The 24,910-nt window shown below is 39.8% G+C and overlaps 1 protein-coding gene across 3 annotated transcripts in view; it reads left to right on the top strand.

Annotated features, from left to right (window-relative positions):
- Positions 1-24,910, top strand: part of LOC108231789 (kelch-like protein 29) — a 267,051-nt gene that overhangs the window by 183,152 nt on the left and 58,989 nt on the right. For all 3 annotated transcript variants that reach the window (XM_017409072.3, XM_017409074.3, XM_017409073.3), the window contains one exon: positions 11,389-11,587. In XM_017409072.3, coding sequence (XP_017264561.1) covers positions 11,389-11,587 — 199 coding nt within the window. The remainder of the gene's footprint in view (positions 1-11,388; positions 11,588-24,910) is intronic.

The raw sequence follows: 24,910 nt of genomic DNA on the forward strand, positions 1-24,910 counted from the left end.
AAAAATGCTTTGAGGCTGAGCATGGATATAAACTGAGTTTCCCTCACCGTTTCACGTTTCATTTACCTCCAAAATACACTGATGACCCCACCACCTTGAGCATCACTTTTAATTTGAGGAGTTTCTTTTTAGGCTTTAATTTTAATATAGAAACTTTTGATCATCTTGGACCCCTGCAGGAGCGTTTAAATTGCTTTCAGATAAGAGGAGCTTCATGTCACAACAATCATCCTTAGAGAAGAAACTGACACCGCAACGCTAGCCACTGCCTGTGTGATCGCTTTGAAGAGACAAAATGAGGCGATGGAGATTGATGCTGTGGATAGTGTTTGCTGTGTCCTGTCCTCTGTACACAAACCAGACGCAGGGGTGTAGCTCAAAAAAAATCCCCCGAATGTCGTTGTTTAGATACACATTAGGTGCTCAAACATTCACACAAGGTTGGAAATCGCTCGTCTAACAGCCACGAGCACAACTTGCATATTAAATATTGGAGATGATCCGATGCGAGTCAGTAAACTTGGTATGTCCGTTCTCATCTGTGTCCTTTGTTGTCCTCGAGCACGATCAGTCCTGATGTGTGCAGCCAGTTGAACCGCAGCCATTCAACCACGGCGGCTGCAAATCCAGGGACATTTCATCTCCTCTGGGTTCTCTTGTAAACACAAAACGGCTGCATGAACGCTCTGATTTATTGAGAATTAATCACCTTTTTTAGTTTTTCCAAAATTTAGAAGAAACTGTTCTGTACTTTGTCAGTAAATGGGGGAAAAAACACTACTGGCTACCACTAGAGATCAAATAAAGATCTAGCATTCCTGAAATGACTGCTGCTATTCATACCAGAGTTTTAAGCTAAAATCATCTTGTGATGAGAAGGGAGTATGAATTCTGCTTAGAGTATGTGTTGAGGATGACTCTCACCTTCTACTACACCAAAAATTAGCTGAAACTCTGTAAAAATTTACTGAGTTATAGAACTTTGATTGCTAAGTTGTCAGCCATTTTAAATTGTATTAACTCCAAAAGCTAATCGGCTGTAAATGTGAATCCAATGAAAACTCTGAGAGTTTTATTAAAAACTGTCCTGTAGTTCATGAGATATATATTTTTGCTAAAAATGACAAATCATCCCACACAGACAGGCAATAACTTTGTTGCTTCTTTGCCTTTGGTGGCAGGTGATGAAGGTAATTCAACCAGTTAAGGCCTAAGCAAGAAAATTTGATGGTAGCACTTAGAAAGCTGCTTTTCCAACAGATCTGTTTTTAGTTAAAACAGGACGGGAGTTTTTTGTCTTTTTTTTTTTTTCCTGTGAGTGAAGTCATGCTGAAATAGGCCTCAGAGGAGAACACATGGCACCTGTCAGTAGTCGCTCAGGGCAGCATTCAGCGTCTGTCGTCCGCTACGTCAAACTCCGTCTCTCATCCATCCTTCTGGCAGATAAGCACACATAGTGATGAAGTCACAAGAGGACACAAACGGGCTCGGCAAAGCATTGCTTGGATTCAAAGAAGTGCCATTTGCATGAGCATATTTTAATTCGTCCATATTGTGTCGACAGAAGAAAGGTCACATGCTTGTTTTTTTACCCCCCTAGAAATCTACACTTACATTCAAATGAGCACAGAGTTGTGGTCTTTCAGTTGAGTGGGTTTTTGAGTGCTGTTAGGGAACATACGAGCATGTTGAATTTATTATTTTGTATAAAAAATGTTTTTTTTTCCTTTCTAAGCTGTAACTTGTCCATTTTTTACCATTTTTTACTCTAAAGCAGACACATGCTTCTATCTGCTAAGAGCAAAGCAAATAGGAGCGTTTGTCATTTATTTGATGCTGCCACAACGCTGAATCATTACACACACACACACACACACACACACGGTCACAGTAAGAGACGTTAGTCCTTGCTGACAGTAGCGGAATGGGAAATGCTCAGCGGACATTTGTCATCTGTGTTAGCGAATGGCGGCCCCCTGGCTGCTTCTCCTGCTGCTTCTGACAGGTCTGAGAGGCTTCCTGTTAGACACTTTATCCCTGCCTTTCACAAGCTTCAACCTTTTCACGTCCTCCGTCCACCTGCCTGAGTGTTTGTCTGAGAGTGTAGTGTAAATAAATCGGAGAGAAAAACTTAAAGGTGAGCTGCAAGTTTAGCAACACCTGCATGCAGACTTGGCTGGAAGATTTTCTTTTTTTTTCCTGCTAGCGTTGAGAATGTTGACCTGTCATGTTTGTAATGTAGATCACTGTGGATAAAAACCAATTTCGAACGGCAAACTGGGTTAGATATAATGTAGGTGTTTATGCGTATGAATCATGGAAAATGCAACTTGTCCAGAGATAACAGAACAAGGATGAAACGTATGAGTGGGCCGACAAGCTAAAAGGAGTGTCTCCATATGCCGTCAGTCTCCTGTGAATACCTTTCAAATGTTTCGAGCAGTTTTAAAAAAAAAAAAAGATTGAATTTCCCATTAAAGAAGTGACAGATTTTATACAGTAGCCTTATCTTGCAGTTGGCGGTTTTAGTTTGCATCCATTAGTTGTCACCTCTGTTTAAAAATGCGCAAGAATTGCTCGGATGAATAGGCGCGAAGCTGTAAATGACAGGTCACACCATTTATCTGGAGGGGACGTGCTCCCATTTACTCTGCGTGCCTCCGTGTGGAAGAGTGATTGCTCGAGAGCTAGTTGGGGATAGAGAGAAATTGAGCCGGATGCACGTTACCTCTTCTCATCTGCTGAGAGTGTGTCACTCATTGATGTGAGTGTCGCGAGTGCTCTCATTTAGCTCGTTCGTGTCGCACGCATAATGTACACATGGAGAAATGACCATGAAACCCTTTTAGCACGCTGTTGGGAATGCACACAGTGCATGCACTTTTCTCGCTTCCTGGGGATGCTAAAAGCCTGCATGCCATAGCTGTCATCGAAGTTAACACTACAGAAGGATTCAAACTATAAATACCGAAAATTACTTATAATGGTATTCCTGCATGGAGTTATAAATAATAAAACGCTGAAAAATAAATCAAGCATGTTTATGATGTTAAGCTAATCTCATTATATAGCAAGAAGAAGAAGATTTAACAAGAAAAACAAAAAAGAATTATTTCACTGCTGCAGTTTTACAAACTAAAGACGGTTAACTATGCTGTCACATGAATCTGTAATCAAAGGCTAAACTCAGAGTTTATGATTGTTTAGCCAAAAAACACAGGCACTCTGGTGTTTCTCTGACTTAAAGAACAGTAGCCCTTTTGTCATTTGCACCATTTGCAAAGGTTGCTCGGTGCATTCCAGGGCTACAGAATGAATGCTAGCACAGTGCTAACACAGTGCTATAGTCACATGGGACATTGACATACCTGTCAGTGTATGTAAGTTGATGCTCATATACATACATGCATACACAAAGACACACATTCGACATTCATACACAAAGAGAAATATTCATACAAAAATACACAGACACATAGCCAAGCATGCATACATAAGCACACACACACACACACACACATGCACAGACAAACACTTACATACATACAGTTTTTGAATCAACTGCACCACAGCATTTAACTCCAAAGTCTACAATCTAGCCTGATAGCTGGCAATGAGTTGGTTTATCAATCTTGTTCCAAAGACAAGAATAATAAAATTAGCTTTAAGGGGTTTCTCAGCAGGAATTTGATGCAGTTTTTATGTCCAAGTGATTCCTGAGCGATAAGTTGTCCACACGTTGATAACGGCAAATCTTCACACACAGCAGTTCCTCAAAAGAAACATTCTTGTTGGATTTCTTCCTTTGCTTGTGGACTTCTTTATCTAACCTTTTGAATGGGGGTTCTATTGTCGCCATTTGTGTTCACAGTCACCAAAATCTAGGCTGCATGTGGTCCTGTCCAGATGGGCATCACACAAACCTCACAGTGGAGCAGACTGGGAGAAAACTTATTTTGTTTAAGGGCTTCTTCACTGCAAAAGTGGCAAGGCCATATCTGCTCTAAACCCGGTTTATTTGTATTGCAAGCAACCTCACAAAAACTGCTTTTGTGCCACACCAAGCAAAACCCAAGCAGTCCTATTTCAGTTGAGTTGGACTTGGACTGCAGTCCATTGCAACATGCATTCATTTTTTTTTTTATTTGTTTTTTATTTGACCTTTATTTTACAAGGTAAAATGTTTGAAAACCAGTTCTCATTTACAAACATGACCTGCATTGTGATGCAGACATGAATAATTTTGAATGTATTTATAAATGTCAAAATAACTATTATGTATTCTTAACGATGTCCTGCAAGAGGCAGAACTCTGTCGTATGTGCAGTGTCCTAACAGTTAAAATATGTACCCTGGACCCTGATGCACGCAATAAAAACGCAACATATCAGCAGCACCTTCTGCATTGAAAGCTAGTGTTTGGAAGTACTTCGGCTTCTATGAAGCTACAGGGAAAAATGGTGTTCACAGGAGCCACACTATACGCAAGTTAAGTGCATGTTTCTACCTGGAGGAGAAGAAAAACCGCTGGTCGTGGCTGCCACTGTTAAATGTCGTATCTGGGCTGTGACTGTTGGTGACTAGTTGGTGAATTCACGAGGGAGTCTCTAGAAAGCATTGAAACGTTTGGAGCGGTGTAATGTGGGCAGCAGAATAATGCATATGGCATTTGTCAAGCCGTGAACACAAAATCGGCTGGTATTTTCAAAAACTAGCCACGCAAAACGCAGCAGCCCAGCTTGCTTGTTGTTTGGTCGCAAACACTCAGAATTCAGTGAGATTACAACTACAAATTTGCCTATTTTCTCTCAATTCTGAGTCGCCAACTAGTCTCCAACAGTCACAGAGCAGGGAGATGCTTTGTCTTGCACCCTTTGGAGCCATGATCGAACCTGATCATGCCAACACAGCCATTCCCACACTCAACAGGGCCAAAAACAGCCTTTGAAACACTGAAGTAAGTAAGATAACTCTTACATGTGAGTTGGAATTAAAACAGTTTCATATTGCGGTGTGGAGCTAAAGATCTTTTCTTTAAAGTCAAAGAAATTCCGCACTCAAGGTTTTATTTGAAGTGTGATTATGAATTAATTGAAATGCATCAATAATTGTTTTATAAACACACCGCAGCCCTCTGAATCATAATCAAATCGTGAAGCGCCTATAGATTCCTATCCCTATCATCCAGTTTGTGACATTGCATCTAATTTTAATATTATTATTAATATCCGTGACTGTTTGCTTTTGCTAGCCAGCAGCAGGATTATTATGACAGCGTTGATTGTTTCTCCTGATTGGCAGCCATTTGGCAAGACAAATTTACAGTATACTCTTACACTGTAGGTATGAGTGTGTTGCACTTGTCCGTTTGAAGCTTCGGGAATATATAAAAAAAAAAAAAAAAAAGCAATTTGAGACAACATAAATACTCTTTTATTGCGAATGTTTGCTAATGCAATAAAGCATTATCTTAAGCTGGTGTAAATGTTGCTTCTGTTATGAGTGAGCAGTTTGTAAAAAACTTGACAAAGGGAAATTTGAAATGCTTATTATAAGTGATTATAGTTCATCCTAAGTGGACCATGAATCTGCTTGGATTTTTTTAACAATCCATCAAACTGTTCCCGTATTACTCTCTAAACCACAAATACAAGTCGCATATTATAAAAGACAAACAACAACCTTGAGAATTAAAGACAAAGTGCAATCATTTCTAGCTTGAGGAGTTCAGTGGCCGACATGAAGCAAGCGAGGCTTCTGTTTTTGTGTTTGTTGTGGGTTTTTTTTTTTTTTTTCCTCTCTTTGACAGATTGTGTTTGAATAATAACATGAAGTGTGCAACTCTGTCTTATTTCCATGCCGATGTATGCATGTGTGGGAGGAAGACAGTGGAGCAGGAACTGAGGTGGAGAGAGGAGCGTGAAGTGAAAAAGAAGTGTGGGGGGGGGATACAACGAGTTAGTTAGTGTTAGAGATGAAGAGTAATTCTTCAGTTTTTATATTGTGCTGTTTGAGGCAGTGGGCTAAGAGCGAGTGCTGAAGGGAGGGCTGGGGTTTATGTACAGAAAAGCAGGTGGGCACTTTTCCAAACACACACACACACACTTATAAATGGAATTATAGTACAATTAATTAGCTGGTTGTGCATTTAATCAGACTCCAGCCTCAGGGTCTGTAGGTTGTTTTAATCTTTTTAAAAGGATTTACAGCTTTCAGACTGAGCACAAAATTGTAACCACATGAAGCTGCTTTCCAACTTTTTGTTGACATTATTGCAGCAAACAACAAGTTTACTACAGTGACTGTTGCTGGATACATCCCTTTGTCTCCTTCCGCTTTGTACATGTGCATAACTCATCCTCATGTATGTGTGGGAGGCGGATGTTTTCCTGTATGTGGTGCCACTAAACGTTGTTACCTTTTTGCAGGGACCAGATGCTCTATGAGGTAGTTTTACTGCCGTTAAATTATATTTGGCAAGCGAAAAGAGGCTACAACAGATGTGGGTTTGTATGTAGCTCTGACTCGCAGACGGTTAACTGGGATGCTTTTTTTAAAAATTGTTTTCCACAGTTAAAAACAAACCCCAAAAAAAAAAACTACAAATGTTCGTAGCTGAGAATTTGGGTTTCTGGGTGTGTGGTTTTACAGTGGTGCGAATGTACACAAAACACTGCCTAAAATACCTGTTTTCTTGTTGTTTAGATCTGTCATACGCAAATATAGTTTTACATCTCTGGGAGGCTGATTAATGCTGTTTGCAAAGTAAGTGCAAAATAAAAGAAAGTTTCAGCTACTTCCAGGCATTAGGCTGACTTCACCCTAAACTGGATTTCTGGTCCATTACAGATGCAACATAAAAACGCAAAACAAACAACCGCACACACATATTTGATCCTGAAGTCAATATAAAGTGACTAATTAACCTAATATGCATCCTTTTTGAACCTTGGGAGACAAACTCCATTCAGACTGACCTGCCTTGCCTGTATTTAAACCAGAAATTTCTCTCTGTAAGATGACAGTCAGAGTCCAGGATTTATGCAGCTTGCTAAGTACATAAAACTAAATGACCTTATCAGTCTGACACATTCCTATGGGATGGATTTTGGTCAATTCTGCTTTACAACTTTGCTTCAATATATTGAGCACTGACAGCATTGCTTTGTGCAGGCCTCTTCTAATGTCTTACCACAGCATTTCAGCTAATTGAGACTTTGATTGGACCATTGCAACACCTTAGTTCTTTCCATTTTCACTCATGGTTTAATGTTGCTGCTATTTCTCGTTGCATGACCCAGTTAGTGCCAAGCTACAGCTGTCTGACAGATGGCCTCACATTTAACATTTGAATACTTGCATGCAGAGGTGTTAACGAAGCCTACCAGGTGTTTGTGTCAAATTTTAGGTCAATATTTGTAAAACTGACTGAGTTTTAGCCAATTTGTTTTTAAAGGTCAGTTGGCTGTGGCATCCATCTTGAGTTGGGTCGATTCCAAAAGTTAATCAAGTGAAGATGTACATTCGATCATTAATTTCTGCATGGTTCATGAAGTATTTTGCTAACACACACACATGAACACACATACATACACATATATATATATGGGCAAAACCATTGTCGCCCGCCTTTCAGCCTTTAACGGCAGGTGATTATAAGGTAAGTGAGGTTGTGGCTGATGTGGAGAAAAGTAGCAAAAGTTCAGAGCTTAAAGCCTGAAGCTTAAGTGCTCCATTTGAGGGAGACATGAATTAGTAACTACCGGGCAAATCTTCCACTATATGTTCTTTAATTGAAAGTCCTCACTGATCTAAAGCTCAAAAGTCTTCATAAACGAGTTTATTGGGATTTTACGGAGCTTGCCTTGACAACTCCTCCTCTGGCTTCCTTCGTTTGTGCTTCGAGCAACTGCAAGTGCTTACGTGGCTATTGAGCTGTTTGTTTGATAGACTGTGCTGTGCGCGTTCGAGGATGAATGAGTCAGACAGTCCCAGATGCAGGACAGAGTTTGCCTCCAAGCATGCTCATGGACAGGAAATGTCATCAGCAGATTGCTCCGGCTCCTGTGGAACCATCACATCTCCTTGCCTCCTCGTCACATCACTTAAGCGTGCAGGGTTTTCTTTTTTTTGCATCTTTGGCAGCAATTCCTCCTCTTTTTCGCCCCCTCTGTCTTCACATGTCCTCCCACCATATCTTTTTCTGTCCTATCCACTCCTTTTCTGTCCCCCCCCCCGTTGTTTTTGGTCAAATGAGCCCATGACATTGGTAGAGAACAAACACTCGAGTAAAAGGACCTCAGGTGGGGGAGAGGAGCTGCCTTGGCAGAATGTCGGCTTATTATTTGCTCTCCCCTGAATGATGTTTCTCCGACTCTGTTGTTTGTGTCGCTCTCCCCGCGCGGCTTGGACACTTCGTTCTGAGCCAAAGGGTCAGCAAGGTCAGTCCCCACCCAGCTCTCTGTCGCTTTGTCCAAGCTTGTTTACAGCTTTTACTGTCGACATGGATGAGACTCCCACAGGGACGCACATACACTTGTACACACATAGAGGGGAATAAAAAAGTCACTCTGCTGCTGGAGCCATAAACAAGGTTGCCTTGGTAACGGTCTGTCCTGCTACTGTGTCCAAACACCTATATAAATATATGCACATCCTTAGAGAGAGCAAACATACATGTACTACCCCAATTCTGAAAATGCTGAAACATTCTGTAAAAGGTAAAAAGAAAGCAATAATGTGTAAATTTGATAAACCCATATTTTGTTCACAATGGAACACAGTAAACATAAAAACCAACTGTACCATTTTTTTGGGAAAAAAAAGGTAATTTTGAATTGGATGGCAGCAACACATCTCAAATAAGTGGGGAAAGGTGCAACAAAAAGCTGTAAAAGTAAGTGGGAAGAAACAGCTGGAGGAGCATTTTGCAACTAATTATGTTAACTGGAAACAGGTCAATAAGAGGTCTGGGTATAAAAAGAGCATTTTAGAGAGGCTGAATCTCTCAGAAGTAAAGACGGGCAGAGGTTCACAAGTTTTCGTCAGCTCTATCATGCAAAAAGAAAAACACATCCAGAAATGCTGCTGTCTTTTCTGGGCCAAAGCCCATTTAAAATGGACTGAGGAAAACTGTTCTGTGGTCAGACGAATCGAAATTTAGAATTTGTTTTGGAAACCGCAGACACCATGTTCTCCAATCCTAAGGGAAAAAGAACCATCCAGTCTTTTATCAGTGGTCTGATGACATGGGGGTGCATTAGTGCCTATGGCATGGGCAGCTTACATATCTGGAAAGTCGCCATGAAAGTAGAGAAGTACTCACAGGTTTTAAAGCAAAATGCACCTATTTCTATGATATCTTTTTCAGGGAAGGCCTTGCATATTTCAGCAAGACCATGCCTAACCTCATACTGCCTCCATTCCAGCAGCAGGGCTTCATATCTGCAGAGTCTGGATGCTGAACTGACCGGCCTGCAGTCCAGACCTCTGAACAACTGAAAACATTTGGTCATTTGGTTTGGACAACATTCCTCTAAAACCTCCAGCAGCTGCTCTCCTCAGCTCTAGATGTTTACAGACTGATGGTTAAAGAAGAGGAGATACTCCAGAGGAAACATGGACCTGTCCCCGTTTTTTGAATTGTGATGCTGTTGCTTTTTTTTTTAAATGTACAATTTCTTAGTTTAAACATTTGATATGTGTACTATGTTCCATTATGAAAAAAGTATGAGCTTTGCAAAACATTTCATTCTGTTTTTATTTACATTTTGCACAAGTTTTTGGTGTTGTAAACACAAATATTCATGCTGCAGTAGTTCAGTATTTTTACTGTTTTTATTCCAATTTTTATTCATCATAAACCCAGTTCTCACTATGGGAAATTAAAAGAAACCTTTAGGCAAAAAAACTGAGTCAAATTAATCTTTATTAGATCTTTTGTGCTTTAGCCACCACCACCCCTAAAATAAATAAATCTTGCTGATGGCACTGCAGCATTTTGGCTTGAATGGGTTATGATTAGTAGCAGCTGGGTCTTAATTTAGCTGCAGAAAAAAAACCCAACATTTTTTTGTCTGATGAAAGATTTAATTTGGAAACTGGGGGGTAAAAAACCCCTACGAAGCAGTAGGTGGAAGTTTGATACCCCCCGCTGCTTCGTTTGAGTTCTCACTGCGAAACTAAACTCACATATGAAAGCGAGACTGTGCATGGATCTTAAGGAAAACTTTTCAAAATGTCACTTCTGGCTTCTCTTTCACTGTGTGAATTCCTTTCAGCGTCGGAATTAAAAAGCAAGCCCCCTGAGTTGCTTTATTTATTTATTTATTTTTGAGTTTTAGCTGGGATTTTTTTCTGTTTCTGTGAATATGCCTCTAATTGTAAATTTAGAAATGTTTGTCTGGATTTCAGGCATTTTATCCGTTTTCCTATCTTTTCATGAACAGTTTGTCCTGCACAAGTGTGGATAAAAAAAAAAAATAGTAAAAAAAAAAAAAAAGAAAGACATGAAACCGAGTAATGAACTGAAGCTTTGAGGGTCTGACACAGACTGTGACTAAACTAATGGTCTCGCTGCTGTCAAGTTTCCACACGCTAATAGACTAGAATTTTCTTAAACGTGTTTCTATCATTTTTTTTTGGAGATCATTATAAAAACAGACGTTTGTACAGCAGAAATAAATACATGAAAAGCCTAGCATTTCCTGATGAACTCATATCGCCTGCTGTCTTTTAGGAAAGCGTTTAAACTAAGATCATGTAATGAAAATGACTGAGTTCAAACACTGAAAATAACGTTATCATTTAATAACGTCATGCAATATTATAAGGTATTACGCTCATTATGTGTTGTGAAGGACTCTGCTATTGCATTGAATTTTAGCTCAATATTTGTGAAATTGACTGAGTTATAGCCATTTTTGTGAAGGCGAAGGTTGATTAGCTGTGACAGCCATCTTAAATTTTGTTTAATCTAAAGTTTCACTAAAATCAGTGCAGTGGGTTATGAGATATTTTGCTTCCAATCAAATTTTTTTGTGCATTGAGTAGCAATTGGAATACGTGTTGTTAATGAATCTCTGCCAAACTGTTGCTCAATGTCTGTAAAGTTAAATAAATTATAGTAATTTTGGTGTTTTCTAAAATCAGTTGGCTGTGGCAGCTATCTTGAATTAAGTTGGCTCCAAAAGGTTATCAGTTGTAGATGTGCATCCATTGATTACTTGCTGCAAGTTTTAATAAAATCCCAGTGGTATATGAGATATTTTAGTAACACACACACCAGAGATGGTGGTAAAAACATCCTCTACCATTACTTTTTGGCAGTGGGGGATTAAAAAAGAAAGTACGTCCGGGTGATTTATCCTGTTTCTCTGTTCCCCTCAGCAACTGTCGGAGCTCTTGGCGGTGGTCCGGCTGCCCTTCATCCATCCGTCCTACCTGCTCAACGTGGTGGACAACGAGGAGCTGATCAAATCATCGGAGGCGTGCCGCGATCTGGTCAACGAAGCCAAGCGCTACCACATGCTGCCCCATGCTCGGCAGGAGATGCAGACACCCAGAACCCGACCCCGGCTTTCTGCAGGTACGTACACACACACACACACACACACACACACTGCTCTGTGTCATCTTTTAGCCTGGCCACATGGATCTGCCTCACATAAAACTGATTCATAAAACATTATTCGCATCTGCGCTCCCACGCACACACACATCTAATATTCATGGTTTAAAGCATCAAAGTGGCACAGAGGTCAGGCTTGCACGAGGAGACGCTGACTTGTTGACTTATTGATTTTAAGCCCACAAACTGAAAAAAATAATAATATTTAGGACTGAAAGTTTTGCACACAGTTTCTGTGAGCACTCAGAGGCGAACTTACTGTTGAAGCACCATAAGGTGTTTAATATTTCAAGCTGTAAACTAAATATACATAAAACAGAAGTGATAAAACAAAGAGGCGTAAAAGTAAATGTAAAACAGATTAGTAAAAATATCAAATCATACAGCCCATATCTACTTAAAAGCCTGTCTAAATAAATGAGTCTAGAGCTAAATCACCAGAATCAAGGCAACACAAAGAGAGAGGCAACGCATTCGACACAAACTTGGAGCCAGGGTTATAAGAAAAAATGTGTCTCCTGTGGTCTTAAATTGAGTCCATGGCTCCCCCAGCAGTTTTTGTCCAGAAGACCTCAGACTGTGAAAAGGCAGGCAGTTGCCCTGGGCTCAAGATGCCAGGAGCCTCATAGAATACCTAATACACTGGCAGCATTTTTTATTTTATTTATTTTTTCATTTGTGCAGGTAAATATGCGTTGTGTTTGTAGAACAGTTTGCTCATAAAGACATTTTGTTGTGGCCTTTGGTTTTGGTGTGGCACCCTAAGATTATAAGTACTATGTCCATTTCAGCCAAATCTTGAAAACAACATGAGAATTCGTGCAGAATTGGAAGATCTCAAGTCTGTGCTCGGAGTATGTGTTGGGAGGGACTCTCAGCTACTACCACAACAACCTCGAGCTTCATATCTGTGAGGTTGACTGAGCTTTGGCCATTTGTTGTGTTTGCTAAAGTCGATTAGCTGTGGTGGCAGCTAAACAGTTTGAGACTATAAGTAGATATTAGATAATTATGAGTTGAAAACTAATGACAGGCTTGAGAAGAGGAGGCCCCCGGTGCGCGTGCTTTGCCTCGGGCTCCGAGAGAACTTGACTGTCCTCACCGGCAACAGGTCATATTTCTACACCGTGGGACATGTTTTTTTTTTCTCTCCACAGTCAGACAAATGACTATTACACCCCATTACAGCAAATCATCAAAACTTTTCAAGGGTTTTGAAAGACACCGGATCCTTTCAAAGTTGTCCTGACAACGTTTCGAGCACTAACGCGGCACACTCAGGTGCTGCGCTTTGTAAAGCAGCCACTCAGTCATCCGCTGTTATGCTTCCAAGTTGTTTAAAGATCGTGTTTGTTTACTGCACTAAAAATCACAGAATAATTCATGAACGGCAGCAGCAAATTGCTTTTGGTCATTAGTTGTGTTTTTTTTTTTTTCCTTATTACTTATTTTTTCCCTACAGGGTTGTCCAGGACCTCATTCTTTTCCCTGTAAAGAGCTGCCTAATTATAGTGCCTGCATGGTATTATGAGTTTCAGCACACCTTACCGTTCAGCACAAGTTATTTTCTGCTTGGCAGAATAGGGATAATTGCCTAACAAATGGCACTTTACAGAGAGGTCGGTTTACTAGCCACCGTTGCTGTCCAGCCAGTGTGTTTATTTGCTAGTAAACAAACATTGGGAAAATTGCATTAGGTCAGTATTTGTGTACCTTTAATTCCCTTTAATGCAGTTGTGTGAGGCTTCATAAAGAGTCATTTGCCCCCTGAGAGGAGCCATTTGTTGCATTTCGTGGGCTCTCCATCATCCCGTGACTCATCCTTGATCCAAGAGTTTTTCTTTGTCCTCCGCAGTTTCTTGAAGCACTTCCTATAGAAATCCATTTGGTTGTGTTTTGTATGTGCATGTCTTTCGCCATTCCCATTATGCAGGCTGAAGTGTGTGCACTGATTCACAGTCGCTCGTGGCTCTGTACAGCAGAAATGTATAAATGCATAAATGCTGCAGGGATGAATAGATTCATGATGCCTTTTACCCCAGGGGCTTATTGAATAAGATACTGTATGTACGAGTGTTTTTCCTGATTAGGTTTCAAACTCATCTCAAGCTAACGTTATTATAACAGTCTCTCTGTGCTTAGCATTTCATCATTTCTGTTTGGTTTATAGAAGTGCTCCAATGTGCTGCGGGGATGAAACTGTATACTCTTGGCGTTCTGTGTAATTGTGGGAATGCTGAGTCAGCACTCGTCCCATTGTTTTAATCATTCAAACATCAAAATGTTCCGCTTGATCAGGAGTGCTGTTACGACTTTTAAGGTTTGTAATTTCTATACATTTTGAGTTATTTTTCCAAGAAAAAAAAACCCTCATAGAAATACACTGAGATTTCTTAAATTCCTTTAAAAACCTTGTTTTCTCTGAAATCTACTTCAGCGTACTTGTTCTACTTTTGTCCTCTTATGCTACTTTTAGCTACAGTTTTGCTAATTTTAGCTTTTAGCGAGTGTTTTGCTTTTACAGACAATTTTAGGTTTTTGCAACAGTTTTGCCATTTAACCTTTATTGATGGTTTAAACATTTTTTGCTTTCCGAAACAGTTTTGCTCATTTCAGCTTTTGTTCTGATTGTGTTTTTTAAACGTTAACAATTCATTCTTCAACAGTTTTTACCATTCAGCATTCACTCCTCATTTTCTCAGAAAAAGCCAGTTGCTCTCGTTGCGTGCACGTACGTACAGTGCGTTTGTAGACCCGAGCGTCGATTCCTCCCGAGCTTGTATGTGCTGCTCAACCATCTGCTTCTTTGGACAGGGGGGGCTCTGCCCTGCGGGGTGCGACGGTCACTGGGATTGGTAGACATGAGGAGAGCGAGAAGGACAAAATAAAGACTATAAGGAGAGTTTGAGGTTGTTGGACAGTGTTGCTGGCGCACGGAGGATATGAAAGCGAAAGGACGTGGGCGAACAGGAGGAGAGGTCACAGTGTGGCCAGCGAGGAGGAGGAAGAGGGGGGAGGACAAGAGGGAGACGAGGAGCCCGGGAGATCAGAAATGAAATTTGAAGGGCAGACGTTTGATTGAGTTTATTCCTCGAGCATGTGTCTTCTTGTGTAAGCAGTAAGCGACTGTGTGTCTGTGTGTTTGTGTGCGGATTTTAAATGTGCGCAAGCAGATGGGGCACCACCTGAGCTCGGTTGATAAGTCTGTCAAGCGGAAAAAGAAAGGAAAACTGCCATCCGTGAAGCACTTCTTGCTGAGCGCAGTCAATCTGTGAACTTGTGAGTTTTCGTGCGTACGGGGGTGTATTAGCGTGCACGCGCGTGCGTGTGTGCGCACGTGTCTCAGGGCGCCGCACAAACTTTTTTTTTTTAAACTTGTGAGAAATTTGATTTGATTTAAAGCATTTTCTGCTCTGAAATTCAAGTTACTCCTGTGAGACAGAATCTTAATTAACAGCCTCTCACTTTTAGACTTAAATGATTTGAAGTTAGGATCACAGTTTAGGTGTTTTACAGTCTGATTGTAGAGCCCAGATAATAGAGCTTTACTTTATAAAATAAGAGTCAGTACTATTATTTTAGACCGGACAAACAACACTCAGTAATGATGTATAATAGGGGTGTATTTATACTGAAGCATCATGGTTCACACAGGCGGTCACCACTCTCATTTCATGTTTTGTTTATTTTTTTATAGCTTTTTATCCAAAGCACTCTACAGCAAACCAAAGCAAAAATGGCTCATTGGGATAAAAGACATGAGTTTGAAGAGCTGCCTGTTTGTTTTAAATTAGCAGTGTAGAAAAGTGTCTGGTGGATATATGGAAAGCCGAGCTTTGAAATGGCCTCTGGCACCTAATGAACACCGTTAAATTCACCACAAGGTGCTTAATAAGCTCCTCCATGTACGAGCAGCACACTAGCATTCACCAAGCTGAGAACATTTTATTATTTTTGTATTTTACCGTTGGGAGATATTATTTAGCTATGTATTGCCTTTTATTTTCCATCAAGTTTATGAAAAAAATGAACTGAAACAACCACAATTTCAGTGTACAATTTTCTCAATGAAAGAAAGGCCTTACGTGTGTGTGTGTGTGTGTGTGGGGGAGGGTTATTGTCTGTTTTATAATGAGACCACAAAAAGTACAAACAAATAAATTTAGGATTTATCATTCATTTCTTGTTCCTGTTGTACCAAACTCGTATTCAACTACGTTACACATCAAACCATGATTTATGTGAATCATTACATCTTTATAAAATTGATTGGTAAAGAAATCATCTTAACAATTTGGGGACAATATTTTTGTCTTTATAAGACATGTTTTTCCAAAATGTAACACATACTTTTACATTAGAAAGCTTTAACGATGCTAACTAATTTTGTATGATTCATATCACATTATGACAAGAAACTGAATTTATTTTAGCTACAAAATCAAGCAGCAGGATCAGCTGCTATCCAGTTAACCCAGTGGGGTCGGCCAATGCAATCTTTAAGCTTTGGGGGTTTATTTAACATTATTTAACTGTAGTCCAACTACAGATATAATGTATTATTATTCAGTCATCTACTGCCGTGTGCCATAGATCCATTTTCTGCAATTTCCTCATATTAAAAAAATAGATTAATCATTGATAATTATTTTCAAAAAATGTGGACATCTATCTATCTAGGTATGTAGATCGAGGACAATACGTGATAATTAAATCCCCTAAAGTTTTACTGTAACTTTGAAGCCTCCTACTCATTTTGAAATGATACTTAGGCCCAAATATTTGTCTAGTGCGGCATCTGCATGGCCTGTTTTCCAATTAGAAATATAGTTTTAAATCAAGTGTCACCGACCTCACGTGACAACGAATTAGTTATTTTCAACAAAGCGGGCGAATAAATGGATGGAGGATATGCTTTATGGTACATTTTTTCCAACCATATGCTCATTAGTTAGTTTGGAAGTTGAAGCTGTCAATGATGCGGCAAAGTTAAGAGGGCAGAAAGGAGTGCACAGGTGGCTCCCCGCGTCATTAGGGACTAGTAACAGTTGAGTGATGAGGAGAACGAGGAGAGTCAGCAAGAACAACAATCTGTCTGCCAAAGCTTTGTCACGGTGACTTACTTCAAGTCGGAAAGTCTAACTGTTCAAACAGGGCAAACTTTTGCACGCATGCTAATCTAAACGTGGATGAATCTTGAAAAAATGTATGGCGCTGGAGTCCTGGGTGAGGATGGGGAAATAGAGAGTTTAGGCGCTTGTGTTGGTGGCAGAGTTTGAATTCAGCTGAGACGGCTGAAACGTGCTGGAGAACACAGATAAGGAGGAGACGGGCAGGACTGAAAGGTAGAGTTACAAACTACGACATTTAAAGATTGTGTCAGAGAAAATTAAGGGGAAAAAAAAAACTTTGACGGAACGAGTGATGTGGAAATGTGGAAATAAACGTTTGATGATAAATGTCATCAAAAACGGACTCGCAGGAACAGCTTGAAGTCCCCACGGAGGATTACAATCTAGATTAGAAAACACCTTTCTTTTTGAATTTGCAACAAACCCAATTTCTCAAAATTGACATGGTACAGTTTTTAAAGCGATTCAGAGCACAACTTTTTATTTGTTTGTTTCTTCATACGTGAACCTTTAGAAATTAAATAGAGAAAATGAGTTGATCTGGATTGAATTTTTAAAAAGTCAAACTTCATACCAAATGAAAAACTTTTGAATAAATATAATACTTAGTGTCTTAAATTGACAATAAAGTCTGTCTAAATATAAATTGTGGAGTAGGAGTATTTTAAAAATGTGTTTATTTACTACATTCTCCTTATCTGTGTCAAGATTTGTCATTAACGTTAATACTAATAGCCTCTGAAGATATTCAAAATCTATTCTTTGTGTTGCAAAAAAAGAAACAAGTATTTTTTTTCATTTTGTGAAAAAGGGAGGACATTTTAATGAGTAGCATACGTGCTCCATTAGCTTAGCTCTAAAAATATTTTTATTGTTGTCGAGTGGAAGGAGCCAGATGGGTTTTCACGCCCTCTCTAATTGTTATGTTTTCTCGAGTTCTGTACACTCTTGCTCTGCCGTATTGTTATTTTTCCTCCTTCTCATCGCCCAGTTTTTACGACTTCTTTCCATCAGGTCATAAAGTGCCCCACATTGTTTCCCTCTGTCTGCTTTTGTGCAGAATTAAAAGTTACGGTCTCGAAGAAGGCAAGAAAAATATTCGGAGCATGCTTCTTTCCTCGTATTTTAAAGTCGTAAAAGTCTCTATAAAAACTCTGGCTTAAAGTTTTGGGGGTTTTTTTGAGCACTTTCTTGGTGTCCTGAAATGAGGCTTGCTTTGTAGTCGTGTTGTAAAACGAGTGTTCTGGTAATTAGCGAGAAAAATGTATGTTTTTCAAAAATGATGATTGCCGTCTTGTGTGAATGTGTGCAAATGAATAAATTGTATCGCTTCTTTAGCATACAGCGCTGATTCTAATGCTATTTTTACCTCGTGTCTCATTCACTTTCCATGTTATCTTCTCAGGAAGACAGTGGGGGGGGGTGGAGCTCGTGCCCTTTGTTAACAGCCTGCTGTCGGTCTAATTTGTCCAGAAAAGTGTCTTGGGTAAAGTGAAAAACTACGAGTGTCTCCTAATGAATCCATGGCATTTTGCATGGTGTTTGTGTATCCATTAGTTGCTAATTGGTTAATTAGACTGTGGATGTGCATCTGATTAGCTGCCATTAGACTTTCCAGGGGATCGGAAGGATTAAACAGCCGCCGGTGCTGTGAGTTTAATCACAAATATTTTTTTTTTTCTTTCTGAAGTCATGAGAATTACTTCACATGTGCTGTGTGGTCTATTAGGAAGAAAAGGCGAAGTCTTCCCCTGTGTTTATGTCGTCTATACGTGCACGAGCCACTACGAAGTCGTGCATTATGCTCCTGTTTCAGTCTCTCCACATGTGTCGCCGTGCTCGGCTCAGAGGAGGGCGGAGAGCGCCGGGGCAAACTGTTAACTCAGCCCAGCCAAGTGGAATAGCACTCAGACAAATGAGCTGTAATGACTAGGAGACGCGGGGGTCCAGCTCGGCTTGCACTGTTCCTCTTGTCTCGCTCGCACACTCGCACTGTTAAAGCCTTTAAATGCATGCGCCGCGCGAGGAAATCTGTTCAGCAGCGGCTCGCTTTTCTTACTGTCCACTTCATCATTTGCAATCAAGCGGCCATGCATGTAAAAGGCAAAAACTTCAAAAAAAAGAAAAAAAGAGTTTAACTGCAGCGGCAGCCAACGGGGAGCTCAGAAGATCAGTTTTTATCACCTGCCCCTGAAAGGCGAGAGGTATTTTAGCTCGTGTGTGTTTGTGTGTCTATCTGTTAGCAAAATATCTCACGAACCAGTGAGGGAACTTTATAATTAATAAAACTTTTAAAATGTTATCACTGAATGTGCATCTATAACTGCTTAATGTTGAAGTCAACCTGATTCAAGATGGCTGCCACAAAAATGGCTAGAAGTCAGTCAATTTTACAGATATTAACCTAAAAATTGGTGGGATAGAAAGCTAAGACTGATCCTGAAAACAATCTGAACACTAATAGATTTTGTTTGTAATTTTACCATTACCTATTTGGAGTCAACTCTGAAATATCTCATGAACTACTGAACGAATTGTATTGAAATTTCACCTGATTAACATTTGAAGCCAACTCAATTCAAGATGGCTGCAACAGCCAGCTGACCTTAAAGACACAAAGATGTCTGTAATTCAGTCAGTTTTACAGATATTGAATTAAAATGTGGTGTGGTAGTAGCTGAGAGTCATTCACTGCACATTCTCAAAGTCCTGCTCACTCCATGAGAGCTGGAGTTTTAGCATTAATTGTTGAAATCAATTGTTTGTAGCAATATGTTTCATGAATCACAGGATGGATTTTAATGACACCTGCAGAAATTAATGTACAACTGATTACATTTTAGAATCAACACAATTCAAGATGGCCACCAGAGCTGCTGGACATTAGAAAATGAAAAAAGGTGGTCAGTTTTACAGCTCTTGAGCTAAAATTTGATTTCATGAGATACTTTCCAGGTTTGACCAAAACCCCTACAACTCGGTCATTTCTCATCATAAGATGATTTTAATTTAAAACTCTGGCATAAAAAGTGGGGAGCGATATGCAATCCTTTAAGGAATGCTAGATCTTTATTTGATGTTTTGATTTGGTTGCAGTGAGTTGGCCGTTTTCATTCTTCATCCATGAATTAGAGTTAAAGTTTACCTGTAAAGTACTCTTGGCCTTTTTTTTTTTTTTTCTTTTCAGAAACCAGAAATTCAGAACTGTAGCGGTGTTTACAGCTTCCCGGAGTACCCTGACATCTTTTTAAACTGCTAAGTTTTACATTACTGCGCGCTGCCCCTGTGCTTGTTTTAGATGGGTGGATTTCATTAAAGCAGCCTGCACAATGGTGCGGCTCGCATCCAGCGCTGGGAGACGGTAAAAATAGGCTGTTCCACGAAAGTCCGAAGCCCGTAGGCGTGACATTCATCTACTCATTCACACCTCTGCCAGCCAGCAGCTCCTTGGAGATTAGTTGTAGTGTACTACCGCCGCAAAGACAGGCGAACAAGACTCACACCTTGTAAAAAGAGCAGAAAAGATCATCAGATGACTTTCCTCTGAAGTCTGCCACCTTCTGCTTGTGGCTCAGACCTCCATTATTATTTTTTCCCTCCCCCCAGCGTTCCCCACGACACATCCTCAGCTGCAGCTCTTCAACTTTAGTCACTGTTTTTTTTTTTTTTGTGGAATAATTGAATTGATTTGTCATTTGTAATCCTAAAACTAGCCACCGGGCGAGCCAAAGGTAGCAGGGAAGCTGTCGGTGGCATAAAAAGATGGTTAGAAGCGTTTTTTTTTCTGTCAGGAGTTTGTTGATTATTGTCCTGCTCTGTGTAATTATTCAGCCTGGTTTGTCTTTTGCAGCCAATGCAGCGTGAGATTACTCGGTTTCACCTCTCACACTGGAGAAGCGGCATGCAGGAGAATGTGCCAGAAATGTCTTAATCGCTCTTTGTTAAGAGTGCCCTTCAGCATATATTCATCCAGTGGCTTTTTTTTCCTTCTTCTGCTTCTTTTTGAGTCTGAGATAGAGGTAGACAGACCTCTATCAAGCAAGCGCAGGGGAAAAAGTTTGATGCGGCTCTTATGCGGAGAATTGAAGTTATGAGTTTTTGCTATTCCTTTGGCTTATCAGGGAAATCTCAAGCAACCAGATCTGCCTCAGCTCATAAATGTAACATGGAGGCGGTAAGGCTGGATTAGAAAGCCTCTGGTGTGAATATCTGCGGGGATGGAGGCCAAAATTAAGGTTCTGTTCGCTTGACCTTTTGACTAGCGAATGCTGTGGGCCGGCGCTACAGGCAGCGAGGGAAATGGTGGAGCAGCCGTGGATGTGTGTGAGGAGGCGGAGGGAAAAAGAATTGCCACGGTTACTGTCAGAAAACTGGAATCATTCTGTTCCCGAGCTGTGCTTCGTGCTCAGACCAGTGTTGAAGAGCATTTACAAAAATGTGGATCAGCCTGAGCACATCTGGCACTTTGACCTCCTGTACCTGCTGCGAGGCTTTAAGGCTGCATCAGCCTCATCTAATATTCAGTAGACCGGGTAGGTCTGCTTTGAGCTGGATCACTGCATGTGCTGATGGTGCAGATGTAGTAGTTGTTTGGATTCTTGGAACACACATAAAACCATGCAATCATAGCTTATCCAAATAGGAAAACCATTTCACTCTTATTTTCTATGTTTCTTAAAATGATAGAACTATATTTTTTAGGATAAAACCATCATTAAGCATCTTAAAAATATAAAGATGGCATTTTTTAAAGGAACTGAGTTTTAGATTCTGCATTTAGTACATTTAAAGCAATAATTTAGCTGTTTTGAAGTGGGTTCTGTGAAAAAGGTTACGAGCAGGTAGTATCTTACCTGTTATAGATAGCTCTTTGAATGACCTCAGTTCGGAGAAATAGTTTAATCATGACTGGATCGACACGCTAACAGCTAGTAGGAGTGAGGCCAGAACCAAAGTGCTGTTGTTATTTTAAACAATTCAAATGTTAATGCAAATGTTATTTTAGAAACCTTTACATTGTTGTGACAGTAATATTGATTTTTACATAGAGTTCCACAGTTATTTGCAACATTGACATATTCTATTAAACTTGAATAAATTTCACTGCCTTCTCTTGTTGTTGGGAAGTGGATCCAGCAGGACCCAGGTTATGGGAGCTTCCATGTTGTATTTCTGGTACCAGTGCAACGTTTTTGCCATTATTGAGATTTGCGTAAAAATGAGTCCATATAGACAACAAATCTGGGCAATTAAAGTAGCATATAATCTTTCTAATCGACCTTTAAATCAAAGCTTCCTAACAGGTATGTCTTCAGAAATAATCCCTTTAATTCAAATCCTTTTATTTTCTTTTGAAATTGATCATTTTTCTCTGCCGGCTGCCGTAGTGCCTGGACATCCCTTTTGTATAATGTTTGGGGTTATTGGGAAGATTGGACATTTCTCTTTTTAAATGTAAGGCTGGAATTCCCAATGACATCATTCTACACCAATAAAAATCATAATCATAGCTAACTTGTTCCCAGACCAGATGATGAATCACCAAATTTCAACAAACTTCGTATTATTTTGAAGCTTTTGAGATGCAGAGTTTGAAAATAATAACAACTCAATATTGAAAAATTCCTCATTTTGCAGCCCGGGTCACAAATTTGTCAGGTTAGGGTTGTTTTAAGATGACAACAATCTGCTTTGATCTCAATCCCACTCAGACTAGCTGTTAGCTCATCAATACTATCAGAATTAAACTTTGTTTCTCCACACTGAAACTGGTCAAGAGCTATCCACAGCAGGTAAGATATTTATTGTTCATAACATGTCCACAGATCCCCATTTCAAAAGACCTGAACTATCCCTTAAAAACCTTGAAAATGTTTCCAAATGCAGACTTTTCGCTCAACAAAAGCCCAGAAAATACACACAGGCACACACACACACACACAATAAAACCGTGCATGCACACTGCACTTCTGCGGCCCCTGAAATATTTTGGGAGCCCCCTGATCCTCACTGCTGCATATTAACTCCCTGGGAGAGAAACTGCGGGATTAGGAAAGGGGTGAGAAAGCTAAAAAAGAGACTAAAGAGAGGCAGCAGAGATGAGAGAAAATGTTTATGGACCAGCAGTAAGTGGCTCGGAGCCCTAAGAGACACGGAATAAAGGTAAATTGCAAACTTCCAGTTCTGTCTTCACATGCCGTGTATAAATTGAACCATACATCGAGGAAACGTTTCTGATGTAGACATTTTTCTTTTTTGGCTCGTCAAAGTAAATTACAGCACATCATCATCATATGTCACCTGTTTAATGAACAACAGAATATCACCTTAATTTCGGGCAGAAAAAACAGACATAGTTTAGTGATATTAAGTGAAAAAACAACCAAAGGTGAGTTCTAATCATCCTAAATTAGATCAAATATACATTTGAACCGCAGCTCTCAGATTTTATTACTTTAAATCTGCACTGTATAATAAACACATAGAAGCAGAGAAGTTGGTAAGAAACTAAAACAAATCTTTATCTTTGATTAAATTGAATCAATGACCAGTGTTAGTGACCAGATCAGCAGCTTTTAGCGAGAGCTCCCCTTACTGGCTGCCTGCTCAGCTACAGTATACAGTGTGTAATTATTGATGAAGGAAAGGGAAACCTACAGAAACATGTGATGCAACACTTCAGCTGCTGCTGAGTTGGAGAAGACTGCATGCATGAGCCCAGCTGGGAAGCCAAACGGATCAAAGTGTTTGAAACAGACAAAAGTACTGAAACCCATCCAGTTAGTGTTTGACTTGTGGCCCGATTGATGTGGTGGTTGATTTTAAACAAAACTAGATTTTTTTTTCTTGCCTCTCTTTCTCTGAAAGCCATGCCTCGGTTTTTGGCTTTGTGCTGCATAAAGAAACTTCTGTTGGCAATTTTGTAAACATCACATTTTCTTTATCTGCAGACCGAGTTTGACTATTTTTGAGTTTGAGCTTTGAGTTTTTTTTTCCTTTTGAAAAAGGCTTGGTGAAATGAAAGTGGTGGCAAAGACAGTTTGTAGCTGCATGAATACAGAAAGACACTTCTGTAATCTATAACTGTGTTACTTTGTTATGTTTAAATGTGTTTATTTCACTCAGATGAAGATTTACGAGGGCCTATTATACTAGAAATTATTGCTGGTTGTAGTACAGAACTGGAGAAAAAGCCTAAAGTCATCTCTTATTTTTGTCTGCTGCCATGTAAGGTGGGAAATCATATAATTGCCTGTGTATGTGACCATGTCTGTCTGTTAGCAAAATATCACATAAACCACTGGAGGAATTTTAATGAAACTCAAAGAAAGTAAATATTTGCTGTACTTTTAAGACTGATTACCACTGGAGTTGACATGACTCAAGATGGCCACAGCTATTTAGATAAATAGCTATAACTCAGTCTGTGTTACAGATACTGAGGTGAAGTTTGGTGTGGTAGTAGATGAGCGTAATACCCAACATTTACTTTGGGAGTTAGAAATGTGCACAATATTTTTTTTTTAAAACCTTGGCATGCAAGGTGGCAGGCGATGTGCATTCTTTCAAGGAACGCTTCCTTCATTTGATCTTTGAATTCCAAAGACCCAGGTTTGTTTTGCTTCAGTTGTTTTTACAAAAAATGCCAACAAGAGCAGTTTGACAGTCATAAAACTGCTTATTTCCTCCAAGTCAAAAACTTGGCATATATGAGTAATGTGTTCTGTTTCCCTAAGACAACAAAAAAAAAAACTGGACAAGTGGAGGAGAAATAGAAAAGGGACCTGCCTAAAAATGATCTACAGGGGATGAATGGTAATTGAAAGTCATGTTCTTGTCAAATAGTGGAAAAAGAACAACAAAGACAGGACCTGAGGGATACATGGAGGTCTTCTGTTCTATCTATTGTGTGGTCAGGCTTTGTTAGGAAAAACTCCCAAAATAAGGTATAAGTTATGCCCATTTAGCCAACAATACAAAAATTTGTGGTTCTTTGATGGGATAACTCCATTTTCTTATATGCAGAAGAGGAGTACAACAATGAGCAATCCATAAAATCTGGTTGTGGTTCCGTCATGATTTAGAGCTGCATTTCAGTCAATGGTGTTTGGGGATCTAAGTCGATGATGACGGTACAGTCAGATTTTAA

This window comes from Kryptolebias marmoratus, linkage group LG19 (assembly GCF_001649575.2).
Source record: "Kryptolebias marmoratus isolate JLee-2015 linkage group LG19, ASM164957v2, whole genome shotgun sequence".
Lineage (NCBI taxonomy): Eukaryota > Metazoa > Chordata > Actinopteri > Cyprinodontiformes > Rivulidae > Kryptolebias > Kryptolebias marmoratus.